This window comes from Colius striatus, chromosome 1 (assembly GCF_028858725.1).
Source record: "Colius striatus isolate bColStr4 chromosome 1, bColStr4.1.hap1, whole genome shotgun sequence".
Classification (NCBI taxonomy): Eukaryota; Metazoa; Chordata; class Aves; order Coliiformes; family Coliidae; genus Colius; species Colius striatus.
In genome coordinates, this window is record NC_084759.1 from 146,412,317 (window position 1) to 146,431,571 (window position 19,255).

At 49.3% G+C, this 19,255-nt stretch overlaps 1 protein-coding gene across 4 annotated transcripts in view; it reads left to right on the top strand.

The window, feature by feature from the left end:
• DENND2A (DENN domain containing 2A) overlaps positions 1-16,117 on the top strand; it is a 60,002-nt gene extending 43,885 nt beyond the window's left edge. For all 4 annotated transcript variants that reach the window (XM_062010955.1, XM_062010946.1, XM_062010962.1 and 1 more), the window contains 7 exons: positions 2,577-2,725; positions 10,118-10,295; positions 11,049-11,090; positions 12,069-12,186; positions 12,817-13,056; positions 14,052-14,138; positions 15,393-16,117. In XM_062010955.1, coding sequence (XP_061866939.1) covers positions 2,577-2,725; positions 10,118-10,295; positions 11,049-11,090; positions 12,069-12,186; positions 12,817-13,056; positions 14,052-14,138; positions 15,393-15,424 — 846 coding nt within the window. In that variant the 3' untranslated portion in view covers positions 15,425-16,117. The remainder of the gene's footprint in view (positions 1-2,576; positions 2,726-10,117; positions 10,296-11,048; positions 11,091-12,068; positions 12,187-12,816; positions 13,057-14,051; positions 14,139-15,392) is intronic.
• Positions 16,118-19,255: the final 3,138 nt, after the last annotated feature.

The following is a 19,255-nucleotide window of genomic DNA, read 5'->3' on the forward strand; positions in this document are numbered from 1 at the left end:
GGATCTTCAAGGACAGATTGTCTGGCAGCTGTGGGGTGGGGAAAGCTAAGGAGTAAAATTAGAGACCCAGAGTGGGTGGCATGAAGACTTTTCCAGCGACCATCAAAAAGGAAATCGTATGGTAAAGATGAAGGTGAGGACGCATTAGCTGTGCTAATGTGACAAAATGAATTAGGGCATTGGCCTTGAGGCCAAGTGGCACAGATTTGGGCCCTGTACTGCACAGCACGTGACTGTGGACTTGCTTGAAGCCCCCCATGCTTAATTTCCTGAAGCCAGGGTTCATAGCGTGTGCTCCAATATCCTTAATAAAGAACCACTGTTCCTGTGGGATAGGGCATGGGATTTTGTCAAAAAAGATCTGAAACCCCACAAGGGCAATATTACAGCTGTTGGGAATGACATTTTCAGAGCATGGAGTTGCTCCACATGGAGTGCTGCATACCCACAGTGTGGTGTGAGGACAGTGAGAGGATTGTAAGAGTGCGAAGCATGTGGGGGTGGTATTGAAGGCCTGTGGGAGGGTGGAAGGAGCCAAACTGAACTGAGTCTGGTTGGGCTGGTGTGATCTGAATGTGAGAGAAAGTGAGCAAGTTGATAGTGGTTGTGTCTGAGGGCTTTCAGCATAGCACTAAATGATTACATTCTCCTCAACCAAACTGAGAACAGTCCAAACTAAATGAAATTAGTGCAGAGTAGATGTATAGCTAGTTAAAAATCTGCACTGAAGGAGCAGACTCCCAGTGGTGTGCTGTCAGGCTGTGAGAATGTTTTGACTGTTTTGTTTCTAGGATCCTTAATGTTTATCAGTTATCTTGTTGATGGCATAAACCCCACATTTACACAATAGGTAAATGACAGCATTGAGATGGGTTGCAAGTACTTTGGAGATTAAGGGATTACAATTCAAAACGATCTTACTAAATTGAAGGTTTGGTCTGAAATTCAATATGGTCAAGAGTAAAATGCTGGGAAGAAATGAGAGTCTAATACAACATGGAAGTTACTGAGTGAGCAACAGTCCTTCAGAAAAGAATTTGGTGGTGTTGTGGGCCATAAAGTGAGCAGAAGCAACAGTATGCTGTTATTTAGACAAGCTCCTGCAATGTAGAAGAAATGAAGGGATGAAGAATATTTTTTTGTTTGTTTTATAACATTGGTGGAAATTTATTTAGAGAAAAACTTTAGACACAATGCAAACAACTAGGAGAAAGCCCCGAAATAGTAATTCCACTTAGGCAGTCTAGAAAATATAGGCAAAGCTTGCAAAAGATTGTTTCTTTAATATAGAAAACAAAGTTGTGGGCTCCTCAGCTCAAGAGGGACAGAGAACTGGCGAGAGTCCAGCACAGGGCCATGAAGATTATCAGGGGACTGGAACATCTTCCTTACGAGGAAAGGCTGTGGGAACTGGGGCTGTTTAGTCTAGATAAGAGGAGACTGAGGGGGGATCTCATTAATATTTACAAATATCTAAATGGTGGGTGTCAGGAGGTTGGGGTATCCCTTTTTTCTATTGTAGCTAGTAACAAGACAAGGGGTAATGGGATGAAGCTGGAACACAAAAAGTTCCATTTAAACATAAGAAAAACCTATTTCACTGTTCAGATGAGGGAGCCCTGGCACAGGCTGCACAGGGAGGGTGTGGAGTCTCCTTCCTTGGAGGTCTTCAAGACCTGCCTGGACATGTTCCTATGTGACCTGATCTAGGTGAACCTGCTTCTGCAGGGGAGTTGGACTACATGATCTCTGAAGGTCTCTTCCAGCCCCTACCATTCTATGATTCTATGAAAGGGCAAAGGAGGACACATGACAATAACTTTTCAGTATATGAAAAGTTTCCACTAGAGAGGAAGGTGACCCAATTTCCCCCAAGTGTATAATGAGAATAAGACAGCAAGTAATTGAAGTAATTTGCCACTGAGGTATTTCAGCTGTAGGCTTGCTGTTGATTAGGGTGGTTCAGAACTAGGGTGATTTTCTTGTGGGATTGATGAACTATCTGGTGTTGGAGGCTTTCAAGAACTATTTAGACAAGTATCTATCTAAAATATGAAATGGAATACGAAGTTGCTGTGACAAGAATTATTTAAGTAGGCGTGAACAAAGGAAAATACCCACAGGCTGCTTTTTCTGTAAGTGATATATCAAAAATTTATTGATTGTAGGTTAAGCATCCAGAGTCTGGCAGTAAAAAGAAATAAATAAATCATAACTGTAAAAATAAGAGTGTAGATTTGAAAGGCTCTGTGCCATTCTGCTGCTTGAATGCCAGGAAGGCTGGAAACCACTCTGAGCTGGACACAAACTAGTTTTCCTCCTTACGAAGAGCTCCCTATCCTCAGTCCAGTGGGGAGAATTTGTGGTTGATCTCACACTGTGCACATTGCCATGGACTCTGGATCATCTTCATCTGGAAGGATTTGTGGGAAGTCTTTGGAAAGGACTTAACGCTGCGTGGTGTTGGCCAGCACAGCCTGTCAGGCTTCTTAGGTCTGAAAATACCTGCTGGCTCCTTGCTTGCCACAGTACAGGTGGACCAGAGCTGACCTGTGGTCTTTTTGTCTCTCTGACAGGTCATCGAGCTGCGGCGGCCTCTTGACTCCAGGCTTGAGCACGTTGATTTCGAGTCCTTGTTCGCGTCCCTCAGTGTGCGGCACCTGAGCAGAGTCTTTGCCTCCCTGCTCCTAGAAAGGAGGGTGATCTTTATCGCAGACAAGCTCAGGTACCCTCTTGCGTTTCCTTAAACAAAATGCTGCCAAGGAAGGGAGGCTGAGAAGGCTGCACTGACTGATCTCTCTGCTTTATTCTTTTGTATCTTCTTACCTGACGTGAGTTAGAATGTACTTCCCAGGGGTGGGGAACTCAGGCCATGCACTGTAATTTTGCTTTGCAGCTTGCAAGAAGCTTGCTGCTTCACATCCCCAAGGAGAACCGAATTCCCTTTCCTGCAGATGGTTTCAGAGCAGATCCCTAGTGCTAAGGAAGCAAAACCCCTCCTTTTGCTCCCTGCTGCTGCAGTGTTCCCACTGAGCTGTGCTGGAGTTTCAAGGGACCAAGCCTCGGGCAGAGATCACCGTCCCTTCTGGGTTATTCCCCGATGTCACAAAATCATCTTAAGTCTTCCAGCTTGTATTTTAATATTGGTTTTTAAAGACTCTTTTTTTTGTGGAGGGTGAAAGTAAAGGATGCAGTGAGGAGGAATGAGGCAGAGGACTTACCTCTTCTGTTTTGAATCTGCTCAGTTTGCTTTCTAAAAAAATTTTTTTGTTTGCTCTCCTAAATTCTGAAAATGGGCCCAGATTTTCTTTAAGATCTCATGCAGCTGGTGGCTGGCAGCTCTCCAGCCCTTGAAGCACTTGAGGATTCAGGGAGGAGAGTTTGCCAAGGCTGGGGAAAGAAAAGCTGCCTGGATGAGTAATGACACTTAGGAGCATGCTCAGGTTTCAGGAGCGTACAATGCCCCTAAGCTGTCTGTTTTCACAACTTCCAGGCAGCAAGCTGCAGCTCTGGGACTGAGGGCTGGGGCAAAGAATGGAGAGGCCCCTTTTACAGGAAAGTTAAGGGAAAAAATCATCCTGCAGGGATCCAGGGCTCTCTGCAGGCAGAGCTCAGGCAGTCCCATCACAGGAATGGGAAAACTGGAGAGAGGGAAGCTCTTCTGCTCACAGTTTTTGGCAGCTGCCATGGGTCAGAGAGTGAAGACTTGCCTCTTTATAATCACTGATACTGTAGATATTTAGTATTCTGGATAGTTCAGCCACACATTTCATGCAGAGCATTCAGACTTACATTGAAAATGAGATAATTCATTCAAATGCTATATTTCTACATCACATACATGATTTATGTGATAATTTGTGATCATAGGATCATTTTCATTGGAAAAGACATTTAAAATCATCTAGTCCAACCACTAACTTTGTTTTCAAAGGTTTTTCTCCTCTTCTGTAGGATAGATTTTGCACTCTTGAGAAAAAGACACGGCTGATGTTGTAATCTCTACATGAGGGCTGGGTGGTAAAAATAAACAGGGGGAACCTTTTTTAAAGGCATCAATTCAGAATGAAATTTTATTTACTAGGTGTTCTCTTATCACAACTTTAGATGACAGCACACCACAGTGTGTTCTGAGCATGGCTTGTGTTACCTAATATCACTAATTCAAAACACGTTCATGAGGTTTGGTGGGTTTTGTTTTTCCCTACCCTATATCTTTTGTCAGTATATCCAAGGTCCTTAGGAATGAGTGCAGCTGTCCAGGCCTGTAAAAGAGAATGGATGAGAGCTGTGGAATCATAGTTTCTAGGATGTTTAAATATATCACAAACAGCTTTCTTTGGTGAAAAAAAAAGAATTGTCACGTTTTAAAGATCCAGGATCTGTTAGGCTGCAGGGCTCAGATTCAAATAGTTACTGTAGGTTTGCCAGCTCTCTACGAGTCCTTTAATAAATTTGATGCTTCTGAGAAGACCTTGCTCTGAGCAATTTCAGGACAGTCTTTTTCTTTTCCTGTAACAAACTATGAAACTTTTCCTGGCACATTATTTTGTGGAGTAAAAGCTTGAAATGACCCCGAAGGATGGCTTGAACAAAGAAACAGACCATTAAAATCAAGTAAACTAGTGTATTTGAATCCAGTGACTTGAGTGCACTGGGTTGATGAGCCTTTTGTTAAGGTCAACAGGCTCTTCTGCTTCTGTGTTTTGAGCGCTGATGGCACTGTAGATACAGGATATTCTGTCCAAATGACGCTTTTCCTGGGACAGGAACACATTGAACTCAATGAATATTAAGTAGTATTTACTTTAGGGGGGAAAACGCCAATTTCAGAGGAAAGAAAAGAAACGTTTTTTCGCAATAACTTAAGAGCAGTAAAAAAAAAACCTGATAAAAGCAGCTGTTGGAAACTGCTCAGAGGTTAGGAATGCTAGACATAATCCAGCTGAGATGGATTAACGGGGAGAGTGCAGGTGACATGGTGAAAGATGCGTAATAAATTACAGTTATCATTCATCTTTGCGGTTCCTCATGTGGGCACTATCAATAACCTATCTGTGCCTATGTGTAAAGGTGCACCTGGGTGTGAGTGACAGAGGAAGCGATGTCTGCAATTTATTTACATCTTTTAATTGCTATCAAGTCAGTCTGTGGGAAAAGAAAGCTGAAAGGTCTCTTGCCAAATGCTGTGTGAACTGTGAAATGTTTTCAAGCTGAGCCAAAAAATGCATCTCACAAGTGTACAGCAAGTGAAATTCTTTGTCTTTTCCATCTTTAGAATGAACACTTGAGTGTTTTTTAAAGACCTGTCAATCCAAATCTTGGCAGCGGAAAAGGAAAGAGTTTGGTTTATTAGTTTTTGAGTGGGTTGTTGGGTATTTTTTCTTCCCCTCTCTGTCACTATGGGACCTGGAGTATACATTCCTTCGCAACCCAAGAAAACGACTTTGTTAAAGCTGTGTTGGTCTTTGTAGTCTTCCCTGACTTTTCTTCCCTCCTGCACTGTAAACTTTAGTGCTGGGGCAGTGGAGGCCATGGCAGGGGTTAGGCACTACAACACTAGAGCTGCTTTCGTTTCCAAGTGATACTGCTTGGCATGTAGCTTGAGGCACTGTAGACCAGCCTCTTAGAAGGCATCTTGTAAATATAAGTGGCCCGATTTCACAAGGTACCTAGTGACAGGCTGATTCTACTGGCCTGAGTGGGAGTTGTGGTAGATTCACAGGGCTTTTTAATTCAGAAAAACTCACACAGGCTTTTAAAATCAAAGCACCCTTTTTCCACGTCTCCTCAAAAGCCTGGTGTGGATCCGACCAGCTCGAGCAATGGCCTCTGTTCCTGCCAGAAACCACAGCTGTGTCAACAGCACAGAGTAGTCGTTGTTATCAAAGGCAGATCTGAAAGAATCAGAGTAGACGCTTTAAATGTGGTCATCCCAAGTAAAAGGTAATTAATCATCAAAAAGGAGCCTTTTCCATGTGCTACAAAAACAAATCTGGGACTGGAAATTCCAGCCTCCCACATCTCTTCTCTTTGTATTGTGGTTAGGGAGAAGAAGAAACCCAAAGATGAAGTTTGTTTGGGAGATAATAGTGTTGTTTCTTCAGAGCATCTGAACATTGCTTTCTTAACCTGCACTAACCTGCCATGTCGGTGGGAGGCAGCCACGGTCCCTACAGCTGGTGGAACTTGGCATACTCCTGGCAGGATTTGCAGCAATGCTGCACAAAGTCATGGGACAATGTTTGGAAGCTCTTGTGTCTGTTAAATGTTGTAAAACCAGATCAGTGATCCATCACAAGTAAATCCAGATGTGACACAGTGTCAGAAAGTGTTTGTAAAAGGATTCCTACTGTAGCACAGATTATTAAAAGAAAGAGGGAAAAAAACCCCATCATCAAATTGTCTCAAATTGCCAAATGCCAGCGTATTTGGTTAGTTTGGTTAGTAGTTTGGTTAGTTCAGGGAGCAAAAGGCTTCCTAGTATTAAATGCCAAAGGGCTGATTGATTCAATAGTGTTTTCCAGAAATCCTGAAGTATCCTAAACCCAAAGAGGGATTCAGCATTGGGGGCCTCTTAGCATAAGTGCTTGCCTTTGGAGCAGAAAGCTGGAAGCCCTGGAGTCAATCTAAGGGTTGGGAGGAAAGAAACCAAACTGAGCAGCCAGTAGCCTTCTGTCTTTTTAGAGCAAGTCAAGCTAGTCTTGCAGCAAGTTTTCCCAGAAGAGGAAGAAGAATTTCTATATTGTTGCAGCTGTTGTGTTCACATTCTGTATTGGACACCTCTGTTCGAGGTGGCTACCAAGAAGCAACAGCTTCACAGAGGGCTCTGTGGTAGGTTTGTGCACAGGATGCTGTGTGATGGGAAGGCCTGATGTTGGAGCAAACAAATGTTACAAATCACTGCAATGTCATTGTTCTGACACAGGGAATGCTCAGTCAAAGTTCTTCACGTCAGTCCATATCCAAATCAGCCCTTTAGGAAGGGATCTGGCATGGTTCTTTGGCTACATCAAAACTTTTTAGCCTCTGTAGTAGTGATTTCTCAGTAGTGATTTCTCAGCCATGTTCCCTGCCAGAGGATGAAGGAACCCATGAAAACGTGCTCAGGATCTTGAAAGTGTACTTTAAAGACGTGCAGTATTCTAAAGGATTGCTGTTGAAACCGACAGCCTTAAAGTGGTGTCTGTGTCCATTTGAACACCTGCCATTGAATTTGCGTGGCCTGAGGGTAGAGATGTCATTCCCCAGAGCAGTCACGTTGGGCAGATCTCTTCATTCCTGATGGCATCTGGAGTGCACCAAGCAGAACACAGTGCCCTGGGTCAATGCTGTCCTGCAGCAGTAGTCATCATCATGGCTGTGGTGCGTGCGGCCTGAGTTAGATATCAGGGTTTCAGTAGGGACTGTAACTGCCTGGAGATGTTGGCAGCCTCTTTGGTATAAGAGGCCTCAAAAAGCCAGCTGACACTTTGAGAGTGCATTGAATTGTTCTGGTTGTGTTGTACACATCATCTGTGGTTAATTCTGTGCACGTTTTGTTGGAAGGGGCATCCAGCTGGAGCAGTGCCCAGAGCATCACCGGCCATCTTCACCTTCTACACAGATGGGCACCTACTGTATTATTCCAGCTGTGATGTAGTTGGGCAGTCTCCCCCATCACTGCTGGCTATGGTGCACACAGTCACACAGATGGCATAAAAGGAGCTTATACTGGATTCTGTGTGACTCAGCAGCCCCTTAGTGCTTGTTGCAATGCCATACGCGAAAGGAGGGGGGAGCTTAGGCTTGAGTCTTGAGTCATTTCAAAGATTCTGCTGGGCTCCTGGCAAGCTGCAGCTCCCTGAGACTATCTGCAGAGCAAGTCTGAGTCACATGTGGAAGAAACAGCTCTATATTATCTCCTCAGTGTCCACCTCTGAATGGCTCTGCCTTCAAAGGAGACTCACAGACCTCAGCTCTATCAGTATTGTTCCCTGAAAGCATCTTCCACGGTGAGAAATGTTTCAGAGCTGAGATCACTGGGATTCATCCTGGAGGTGATGAGGCATTCACAGATGGAAGGGTGGAAGGGGAAGCTATCTTTACTTCCCACTGTGTGTACAATTTCAGCCTTAAACAGCACTGTCTGTGACTTCCACTAACTGAACCTCAGCCATCTTTCCTCCCACATAATCTCTCACGTACCATGTGTGCTCACTGGTGCTTGAGAGCAGCAGAGTTGAGGAAAGAACAAGGCACCATAAATAGAGTAGGAGACAGCACACCATAATATCTCACTATGCCATAAATAACCTTATGCTTCAGCTGCTCACTGTTCCTCTGTGGAACTACCTGGAACCACAGAGATCTTTTCCATTGTTTTTTTCAAGTGCTGTGTCTAAAATCAATTCCCACTTTTAGACAGCAAAGTTGTATGTGTCTTCAAGATTGAAGATTCGTGACAAAGGTGAAGCTTTTAGCACTTCCACTTTCAAACTCTTCTTAAAGAAGAGGAAATTCTGTGGTGATGGTGGTCTAAGAGTAATGCCTCAGTGCTGCACACAAGTGATGAAAGGAGGATTTCCTTCAGCATTGACCATGCTGCTGCTATTACTGGGACTGTTATCAGTCGGAAACTGCAAGTGGAAAATATTCAGTAATGGAGGGGGAGAAAAACCTCTGCTTGCTTCTTCATATCCTAACATGGCCTGAAATGTATTGGGTGTACAGGCAGCATAGCATTGAAGAAGACAGTTTTTAAAAGATCTCTTTAACTTGGATCACACTTCAAAGGCGGCACTTTCACTATCATTGTAGGTTCTTTCAAGATCAACTTGTATGAAAGATACCAGAAAAATAATACACTCTGATACCGTTCTTGTGGGTTTTTTCCATTTGGGGTTTGATGGTGGTTTTGGGGTTTTTTTGTTAAATGGTCCCAATTCTTATTAGTTCTGTGTTTTCTCATTATTTTCATTTTGTTTCTCTCAGATTCATTATCTACTCTGCATGTATGGTAGACACAGCAAGACATGGGCTTGCTGATGAGGGCAGGTTACTGCTTGAGAGCATCAACAGAGGGGCAGCCAGCAGGAGTGAATGGGGAGAGAGAGTGGGTCACTCATAAGACCTTCCTAAACAAGGGTGTGAAAATGAGTGTTTTTTCCCATTTAAAGGCTTAAAACTACCAGCCTATGTCACAGCCTTTGAAGGATCCTCCTCTGTTTTTATAGGAAGTAGCGTGGGGAGTCAGACCCACCACACTTAGCTGAGTGGTGAAGGGAGGGAATCGGGCTTCCCTTTTCAGAGTGAGTTCCAGTCCACACCCATCAAACCAGCAGTAAACTACCAGATTCAGGTTACTGAGTGTAAATTCCCCCGTTGGGTTTAGCTGATGTTATGTACAGGGCTTACAGTGGTGAGCCTTCCCCGTCCCTTGCTGCATACAAATGCTTCCAGAGCCAGAAGGGATGAGTAAGTGTTGCCCTGCAGTGAGCTCTACCATATCTGACTGCAGAGTCTGCCTGTCCCCAGCCGGAGAGCTGAGGGGATTTCTGGGCAGACCCTTTGGGAACTGCTGATGGGGTTTCTGGATGGACCCTGTCTCAGCAAAGGCGCTTACAGGAGAGCTGCTGGTGGCATTGGAAGGGGAAAAAGGAAGGCTGTGGCCCTGTGCACCACAGGCAACTCTCTACGGAGAGGCTGGCCATGTCCTCCGCTCCTGGGATTTCACTGCACCCCACAGCTCTGTATTGTCTGTGCTGGGCAGTGCAGCCCATACATGCTCTGTGGGAACAGCCTCAGAGGCATATTGTGGGAGAATAAACTCATTTCTCTGATGAAGAGCAGTGGCATAGAAGGTCCCACGTCTGTCTGATATTTCCCATTGGGGCAGAGGGGCAGTGGACATGGGTTTCAGCAAGACCTATCTCTTGTCACATGCTTGTGGGCCAGTAACCTGGGCTCCTACCTCAAGCCGTTGCTCCTGAAGCTGAAAAATGGGATGAGAAATCTGGGAAAGCCCCTGGTAATGACAGAGATCATTCAGAGAGCAAGAGAAAGTCCTGAGTTCCAAGAAGCAGGACTCATCTCCTGCCTGACCAGCCATTGCCCTTGGTTATGTTTCATCTTCCAGCACTCTCTCCAAGTGTTGCCATGCCACGGTGGCCCTGCTGTACCCCTTCACCTGGCAGCACACCTACATCCCTGTGCTGCCACCTTCCATGATCGACATCGTCTGCTCGCCCACCCCCTTCCTCATCGGCCTGCTCTCCAGCTCCCTGCCCCGCCTCAAGGAGCTACCTGTGGAGGAGGTGAGCCCCACACCATGGGACAGGCTTCTGTCCTTCTGGCCCAGGAAGGCTGTTTTGGAGAGCCTGTCCTGGCAGCTGGCAGCAGGAAGGAGCCTGGCCCTCCTCCTCTGCCTCCCACGCCTGTGGGCTGAGGGAGAAGGCAAATGTCCCCGGGCGAGACAGAGCCCTGCTCTGCTACATCTGTGGCTTGGGAAGGGGGGGCTGGGATCTCTGACTGTGGGGCTGCTGCTGGTAGGAGATGATTGTGTTGAAGTTTCTGTTGGTTTCTGTCTAGTGCTGTCTAGGGCCAAGGGCAAAGACTGCCGGGTGTCACACGGGATTGCTACAAATTGCCCGCCATAACCGCCCTTCTAGTTAACACAGGTGCCTAATGTGAAGCAGTAAATGGTTAAGAACTAGATCAGTGGTGCAGCATGATGAAGGCCGAACGTGGTCGAGGAGGCATTTCTCTCCCTGCTCACCCAGGTGCACAGCTGTGCAGTGTGCAGGGAGAGGAAAGTGAGGCTGATGTGGCTGTGAGGAGCAGTGGGCCTGGTGAGGAGTGGTGGTCCGGCATGGAGCACAGCCTCCTGCTGCCCAGGCTGCTTTCCCCTTCCCAGGCACCTCCTTAGAAAGCTCTTGGCTCATGCTGAGGGCCTCCTGTGGCTGTAGTAGTGGGTAGGAGGAGCAGGGGCAGGGCTGGTACATATTAAGATAAATTCCAGTAGTGGAAATAATGACTTCCCTTTTTTATTCTTGCTCTTCCATTCTTAGGTCCTCGTTGTTGACCTTGTAAATAACCGGTTTTTGAGACAGGTGAGCAGAACTGGTTTATATCCTTCACCTTCTCTCTCTTTTTCCCCTACACCTAACCCCCATCAGTGTCTGATGACCTGCTTGGCTGACTGGATTGCTTAATCCCCACACAAGCTGAGGCAGGATTTAGAGGTTCCTGTATACGTATGTAATAGCAGTATCCCAAACCACGGCTGCTGAGAACCACATCACTCGGCATGATTTTTTTTTTTAAGAGGGGAAAGAGCAGCACTTGAACACTGTGGGTCCTTATGTGGTATCCTGTAAGGCCAAGGGCAGAGCTGGAAAGCCTCAGCTCAGCACTGTCTGATGGGGAGCAGCCGGGACTACTCCAGACTCTTCCTGCCAGTCCATCCCTGTCACATCCCCAGCCCTGAATGAAATCCCCCTGAATGGGGAAGGGACCCTTGGGGATTTCTTCAAATCCTTCCTACCTGAGGCACTTGCAGTTCCTCTCTCCAGTGCTTGCTCTGGATAAGTCACAAGCAGGAAGCCAGTACACAGGAGCCTGTGTATTGCTCTGCAGGTGAGATTACCTGCTGGTTTTTACTTTCCAATGTTGTGGAGAGGAGGAGAAGGATACAGAAGGGAAGAGGACACAGGAGAGAATGTAGTCATGGTCTGGGAAGCTCACTTAGCCCCAGAGCTCTTTGCAGGCCACCAAGCAGCACTGGCGGCATCAGTTTGTGCCGTGCCTCAGGTGCTGTGGGGAAGATGGAGGAGCACACTCCATGTGGCAGAGGCAGAGAAAAGACACCCACTTTCTCCTTCCTCTTGTGCTTCCTGTGCTGGGAGTGTGCTGGGTGTGTTATGCCTTCTCTCTCTGCCTTGTCCTCTCTCTTTCTGCCTTGTCCTCTCCTCACAGCTCCTTTTCAGCGCTCCCCCTGCCATGCTGGGGGTGAGACAGGAGCTGGTGAGAAGGGCAGGGGCCAGTCGTGCCCCAGCCCCAAGCCCTGAGGAGATGGCTGTGTCTTACAGATGGAAGATGAGGACTCCATCCTGCCCCGCAAGCTGCAGGCCGCCCTAGAACACATTTTGGAGCAGAGGAATGAGCTGGCTAGTGACAAGGAGGAGGGCTCTGTCAATGGCAAGCAGGGTAAAACACTGTGCCTTTCAGCTTAAAACCATTTCTCTTCCTGTTCCCTTTCCTCCTGTCACTTCATAGAGGAGAACTAAGCCTGTATTGAATTTAACACCACAGGAACTGGAGCTAGGTCAGAATTTTGGTTGAAGCTGTATTAAGTATTCCATTGCACCAGGGACAGTTCTGCGTGTGTGAAGAGGAACTTTGCTTAGTCCTTCCCAGCTCTGTCTGTCCTTCCCTTATGGCTCCAGGGAACACCTATACTCCTTTTGTGGTGGGTCCCCCAGGCCTCTCTGCTGCTGACCATGGGAGCGATGGAGGCTCCTTCGGGAGATAGTCCACTGGCAGAGCCGCAGTCTCAGAGGTGTCTGTGCAGCTCACAGGCAGCTGAGCTGAGACAGCTCTTTGGAGGGGGCTGGCTGGGCATCTCCTGGTTGCAGGGGAACCAAGACAAAGCTTGGTGTCTTTCAAAGTGGTAGCAGCTCCTTTTCTATGGCAAGCACTTTCTAGGGTACCGTCTCTCTTGAGCAGCTTTTTTTTTGCTCAGGCGAGGTCTGAAAAAAAGCCAGGGGCTTTGTACACAGGGCTTTTCCTAGCACACCTTTACAGCACTACCCTCACCACTGCCTGTTTTCCCCATAGAGACCAGCCCCTTGAACGAGCTGGTGTCGGAGGCCTTTGTCCGTTTCTTCGTGGAGATCGTGGGCCACTACTCGCTCTTCCTGATGCCCACGGAGCGCGAGGAGCGGGCGCTGCAGCGCGACGCCTTCCGCAAGGCCGTCTCCTCCAAGAGCCTCCGGCGCTTCCTGGAGGTCTTCATGGAGACACAGATGTTCGGGGGCTTCATCCAGGAGCGGGAGCTGCGGAAGCAAGGAGTCAGAGGTGAGGGGCTCTGCTCTTGGGGACACTGCTGTTGCCCTTGTGAGAGCTGGGAGATGCTCAACTGCCAGCTCCAACCCCAGTACCATGGCTGGAGGTTACAGTGTGTCTGTGCAGGGAGGTCACCTTCAAGAAGTCACTTGGGGAGTGTTTTGGCTCTGTTTCTTTATCCTCCCAAAGGGGAGAGTCGCCGTAACAGCAGTGTGGTGTTAACACAATGCATGGAAACAGTCTGCTGGAGAACAGGGACATTTTGTGTGCGATCTGGTAGTTTCTTGTTGGGGTTACAGGCACCCTTCACCACTTGCAGTGAGGGACGTAAGTGGTGTCTTCCATGAACGTGCCTCTTCTGTTCCATGTTGAATTCCCATCAGGACTGTCACAGAAGGGGTATACTCCTGGAATGACATTTAATCTCGCAGTCCCTTGTGTGCCTTTCGCATGTCTAGAGGAAGAGCTGACTGAATTCGTTACGGCTGCTGTGGCTGACAGAAAATATGGATCTTCGTGTCCTTCCCAGAGCAGTTTCTGTTGTTTCCCTCCTGTTATCCCACAGTCCAGACAGCTGAAGTTTCTCGTCCCTGCTGCTGCTCAGTGCTGGCTTGGAAGTTTCCTCCCAAGCACCAATGAGCAGTGAACACTTGAATAGGTGGCTGGGTAAAAGAGCTTTTGCAGCATGGTTAATCCCATGTGACGATTCCCCAGATGATCGCAATGTCTGGACTTAGCCTTGTTCATGGCAGAATGCACAGAGGTTTTTTTCAGCCCCTGTGCAAGGTAGAAAAGCTCAATCAGCCCTTTGCAGTGGGGAGGGAGGAGACAGACCACAGCGCCTGTACCAGATCTGGGCTCTGACAGTGGAGGAGATGGAGTTAGTTGTCCTCTCTCGTGGGCAATAGTTTATTGGTAAGCTGGGACAGTACGGTTTTGGATCCATGTTCTTACCTTTATTTAGAGGGAAGCAAAATTGAAGTCAATGACTTCTTTCTTTTCTGCAGGCCTGTTTGAGGTACGGGCCCAGGAGTACCTGGAAACACTGCCCAGCGGGGAGCAGAGTGGAGTCAATAGGTTCCTGAAAGGCCTAGGTAAGGAACCAGCAAACCCCTTGGCTTCTCAGGGGGCCCGAGCTTCTTGTTGCCTTCGGGTTTGGCAGCAGAGGAGCTACTGAGGGGTGGCAGGGCTGTGCTAGTGACTGCAAGTGGCTTTCTGCAGAGCAGTGCACCAGGCCTGGCTATGTGTCCTTGCCCTGGCACCCTGTTGGCTCTGCCACCTGTCTGGAGGCCAGTGGAGAACCAAAGGCAGTCATGGGCCATGAGCTATCTCTGTGTCTTCCAAAGGAGATAGATGGGTCTGAAAAGGCAATGGAGCAGCCAGTGACTTGGGGGTGGTGGCTGCAGCTCCTGGTGAAGGAGCTGACACAGTTTCCATTGCCTTCAGGTTTGACCATAGGCATCAGCAGGAGGAATTGCCCAGGAGTATCATAGAATTGTTTTGGTTGAAAGAAAACCCTTAAGATCATTGAGTCCAACCACTAACTTCACACTGCCAAGCCCACCACTAAACCATGTCCCTCAGCACTCAGCTACACAGCTTTTAAATATTTCCAGGGATGGTGACTCCATCACCACCCTGGGCAGTCTGTGCCAGTGTCTAACAACGTTTTCAGTTAAAAAGTTCTTCCTAATCTCCAATCTAAACCTCCCCTGGTACAACTTGAGGCCACTTCCTCTTGTCCTGTCACTTGTTAATTGGGAGGAGAGACCAAGCCCGGCCTCACTACAATCCCCCTTTCAGGTGGTTGTAGAGTGTGATCGTGTCTCCTCTCAGCCTTCCCCAGGCTAAACATCCCCTAAGCTTGAATCCAGCTTCCTCTGTAAGGGGAGCTAGATGAGAGTTCCCGACTGAGGTTTCAGGTCAATGAGAAGTCGTCAGACGCCATGGCTAAGAGAGTTTGCTTTTCCATTCCGGTGGCATCCCTGGCCTCTTGTGTTTCCTGTCCATTCAGAGGCAGCAGTGCCAGTGGGGCTGGCGTGCCCTGCCTCTCACGCACACGCGCGCTGCCCATGGGAGCTCAGGGGCACGCTGACTGCCCAGAGCTGCTGGGCATGTGGGCTGTGGAGGGTGTATGTGCCCAGGGGTTTGTGGAGTGCCAGGAGGTGGCAGAGCCATATCGTGCTCTGCAGGCATTCTGGTTGTGGGGCAGGTGGCTGTGGGTAAGGCCCCAGGCTGGCCCTGGGGTGGTTGTCTGCACAGGCTCGCTCAGCAGGTCCTGCTGAGGAGTGACATTTGTCCTCCTTGTCACTGTGGGGAGTCCCACTTCCTTTTCTCCATCTTTCCAGGTAGCAAAATGAAATTCCTCCACAAAAAGTAAGAGCGAAGCACATCCTCATTCCACAGAAGAGAATGCCTTTACCACTTTACAACAATTCAGACCCTTACTGAGCGTTCCCAGGAGCCTCAGGCCAGCCGGCCACGGCCAGGCCGGGCTCACACGGGCCTACGCTGCCACAGGAAGGTTTGATGGCCGGGAGGCTGCCGGGACAGGTTTCTGGATATCTACAGTACCATGCACTGGACCAAGCACTCAACTCTGAACTCTGCACTAGCACGTTGCAGGCGTCCCAGCAGACTGGATCTCTTAGCTAGTCAATTCTTTGGTTTGTGCTATTTTTCTATTTATGTTGGGGTTAGAACAGTTATTAACCGATGGCTCTTGGCCTGCCTCCTCTCTTGCCTGGTGCTGCAGGAGGCCGATGCGGGACTCCCACGGGACTGAGCAGCGAAGCTCAAGCATGGAGGAGGAGAGCGACTGCACGGAGTGTGTACGTACTCCATGTGTGGGAATAGGATGTATGGAAACAGGCCTCTGCAATGCGAGGACTCTGAGGGCCACAGGGATGGTGTGGGCTGACCGGGAGGAGCTTCCAAGCAAGGAAGAAGGGTGAGGGGGAACCACTAAACCTACTGAGGACTCAATGGGCTCCCAGGGTGGCTGTGCCAGGGAGTCGTGGCACGAGGAGGGGCCTTTTCTTACGCAGTGTAATTAAAAGTGAGTGGTGTATAAGGCGTGCAGGAGCTTGATGATTTGGGGAGAGGGCTGAGCTGTATCTGCCCACCAGACTGCCAGGTGTGAGCCAGAGAGAGCACCAGCAGCTGAGCCCTCAGCTACCCGTGAGCCTCGCAGGGTGGGTGCCCTCACCCCCTTGCCTGGCTACTTACAGGGGGAAGCCCACATGAGATCACCTGCGGGGTTTCTTCAGAGAGAGGTGCTTCCCCAGGGTCAGGCAGGCTCTCCTGTCCTCCCCTGGCTCAGCTAGTGCTGCCAGGGAGTGCAGCAGGAAGCAGGAGGATGAGTTGTTTGGATGGACACTGCGTTTCTGGCTCCCAGTACAATGGGGCTGGTCATGTCTGTGGCACATGCCACTATCTGGTACCAGACAAGCTGGGCAAATGGCTCTAGGTGGCCCTAGACCTCCAGAAGTCCCTTTCCAGCTCAGCCTCTCTGTGGTGAGCACCATAAATGCAGGACAGCAGCAGTGCCATGCCAGGCAATTTGGCAGCACCTCTGTCCCTGCACTCCCCAGCTCCTGTGTGGGAGCAGTGATGGAGGTGGCCAGAGAAGCCGGCAGCATTCATCACCCCGCTCCTCATGGTCAAGCTGTCACAGAGGTGACCAGGCTCAGATGTGCTGAGCAAAATTGGCTCTACTTAAAGCTTAATATGTCATGGGAGAAGGCAGTGACCCAACAAAGGAAACTGCAATGGAGTTCAAAGTGAATCAAATGCTGTGGTTTGAGTCTCTTTTTAAAAGGTGGTTTTATTCTTTAATGGGAGCAAAATGGGGTTTTGCAAAGCTGGGACATCCCACGCAGGGAAAGTGGCCAGGATGCCTGCAAAGCTTTGTGGGATGACAAATGAAACTGACCCTGTGGCTCAGCTCAGACCTCCGGCAGTAGGTGTCCTGTGCTGCCCAGCCTGTACATGGAGGCTCTGCCTTCCCCTTCCCAAGGGATGTTTTCAGCAGTGTGGACTTTGCCCTCCTTGACTGGAGCTGTGGTAAGCCCTGGCACAGGCTGCCCAGGGAGTGTGTGGAGTCTCCTTCTCTAGAGGTTTCCAAACCTGCCTGGACATGTTCCTGTGTGACCAGATTGAGGTAAACCTGCTTTATCAGGGGATTGGAATGGATGATCTCTAGAGGTTCCTTCCAACCCCTGTCGTTACATGATTCTGTTTCCCGAGGTGCCTGATGCCAACAGGATCCTTAGCTCAGCTTGAGCCTGTGTGTGAGCATGCTGAGATACTGGCAGCTTTTACTGCAATATCCTGCTCTCTCCAATCAGAGTGGATTGTGAAATAGTTCTTTTTGTCTCATTTGGGGACTCCAAGCGGGCTCTGAGGCCACTCAATACTTTCATCAGCAGCTCTTGGGAATCAAGCCTACAGAGTGTACAAAATCCAGGAGAGTGTTAAAAAGCAGCAGCATTTTAGGTGCAGTGAAAGAAACATTTACAGCTGTGTCATGAGGGATTTAAAGTGGAACTTGGAGAGTGTTGGTCTCCGTGTGCAGGACAGCTTCTCCAGCTTCACATCAAGCCGTGTTACTCTGAGATGAGCAGGACCCTGCGCCTCTCAGGGCTCTGGATGCTTTGGAGGAACCCACCTGTGAAGACAAGCTGTAAGACTGGCTGTGCTGGGCCTGACCATGGGTCTGTGTGCCCTCCCATGGAGGCTGCCAACAGTAGATGCCCATAGAAGGCTGTGTCAATGGAGCACCTAAATTAGACTTGCCTACTGTGCATCCCACAAGCAAGGGTTTCCCACACCAGAGCTGATGTCTGCGTGTTTAGCGGCCTTGGATGAGTTTCTTCTCCGTGAGCGTCTGTATGTGGGTGTAGACAAATGTGCTAAGGCAAGGGTGTGGGGGCAGTACAGGTATACACCAAGAGGTACTGGAGAACCAGGACACTCGATGGGGGTGGTTAAATGTTAAAAGCCACAAGCTCTGTTCTCAGATGGTCTGTGGTTAATTGAGCAGCGTGGGCAGGCCAGTGGGATCAGCTCTGTGGGGCTGGGAGTCCATGGTGCCCAAGAGATCTGTGCTTGCTGACTCCCAAGCCCCTGGCTGAACCAAAAGCCTTGTTCCCCTCCTTGGCTTCCCTGGATGGGCTGTCAGTGTCTCGCCAGAGCTCAGGGCACCAGGCAAATCCCACCTCTTATGGATACACGTGGGATGTCCCCATACAGGTGTTGTTGATTGCTGATGGGGGCCAGTGCTGGCAGGACAGAGCAAGCCCTGGCCAGCCAGGAGACAGGCCCCTGTGCTGCACAGGGTGGGTCTGGTGGGGGTTTGGAGGGGTGCAGCCCTGCAAGCTGGGGATGCAGGGGAATAACAACCTACCTGTCTGCCTGGAGACAGCTTTCAGGTGGCAGGCGCCGGCGGGCAGCTTGCAGGTGTAGAGCCCCAGGCACCCGCTGCAGTCAGAGGGCTTCTGGCAGGGCCGGGCCTGGATGCTGTGGCAGGAGTGCTGCAGGGGGAGGGAGAGCGATGGCCACTGGGCTGGCATCCAGCCTGGGAGCCCTCCCGACCCCAGCCCTGGCATCACTCTGCACAGAGCATGGGCCCGAGGAGCCTGGACTGTTCACAGCATTTGAAGAAATGCTTTCTGTGCAGGCTTGGGCTGCCTGAGAGCAGCCTCTCGTAAAGTGAGGAAGTTTCCTTTCGGGGTGTGCATGCCCCATAGCCAGTTAGCCAGCCACAGCCGGGACCATGCTGGCTGGAGGCTGCCAGCTTGAGAGGCTGGAGCTGACACCAGCACAATGCCTGGGGGTGAGATAAGCTCAAAAGAGCCTCTTCATCTCCCCCAGATGGCAGGCCAGAGAGGCTCTCCTTGGAAAGCAAAGCCAAGTTGCAGAAGATTATGCAGTATAATGGATGAGCATTTGCTGCTGGATTCAATTTAAAATGATACAATAATGCAGTACACGCGCAGCAGTGGGACAAGCCGGTCGCCAGGCTATAGAGCAGCAGCTTCCTGCATGGAACTGAAGAAGCTGGGGCCTGAGGAAGCATTTAAGGGTCAGTTCATTACTGGTTTTGGCAGAAAGCATGCTAAGCAGCTGCCCCCCACTACCAGGACATGCACACCCCCAACTGCCTCTGCCTTCTTGCTGCGGTATCACCCGCCCCAGTAGAGCACCAGCA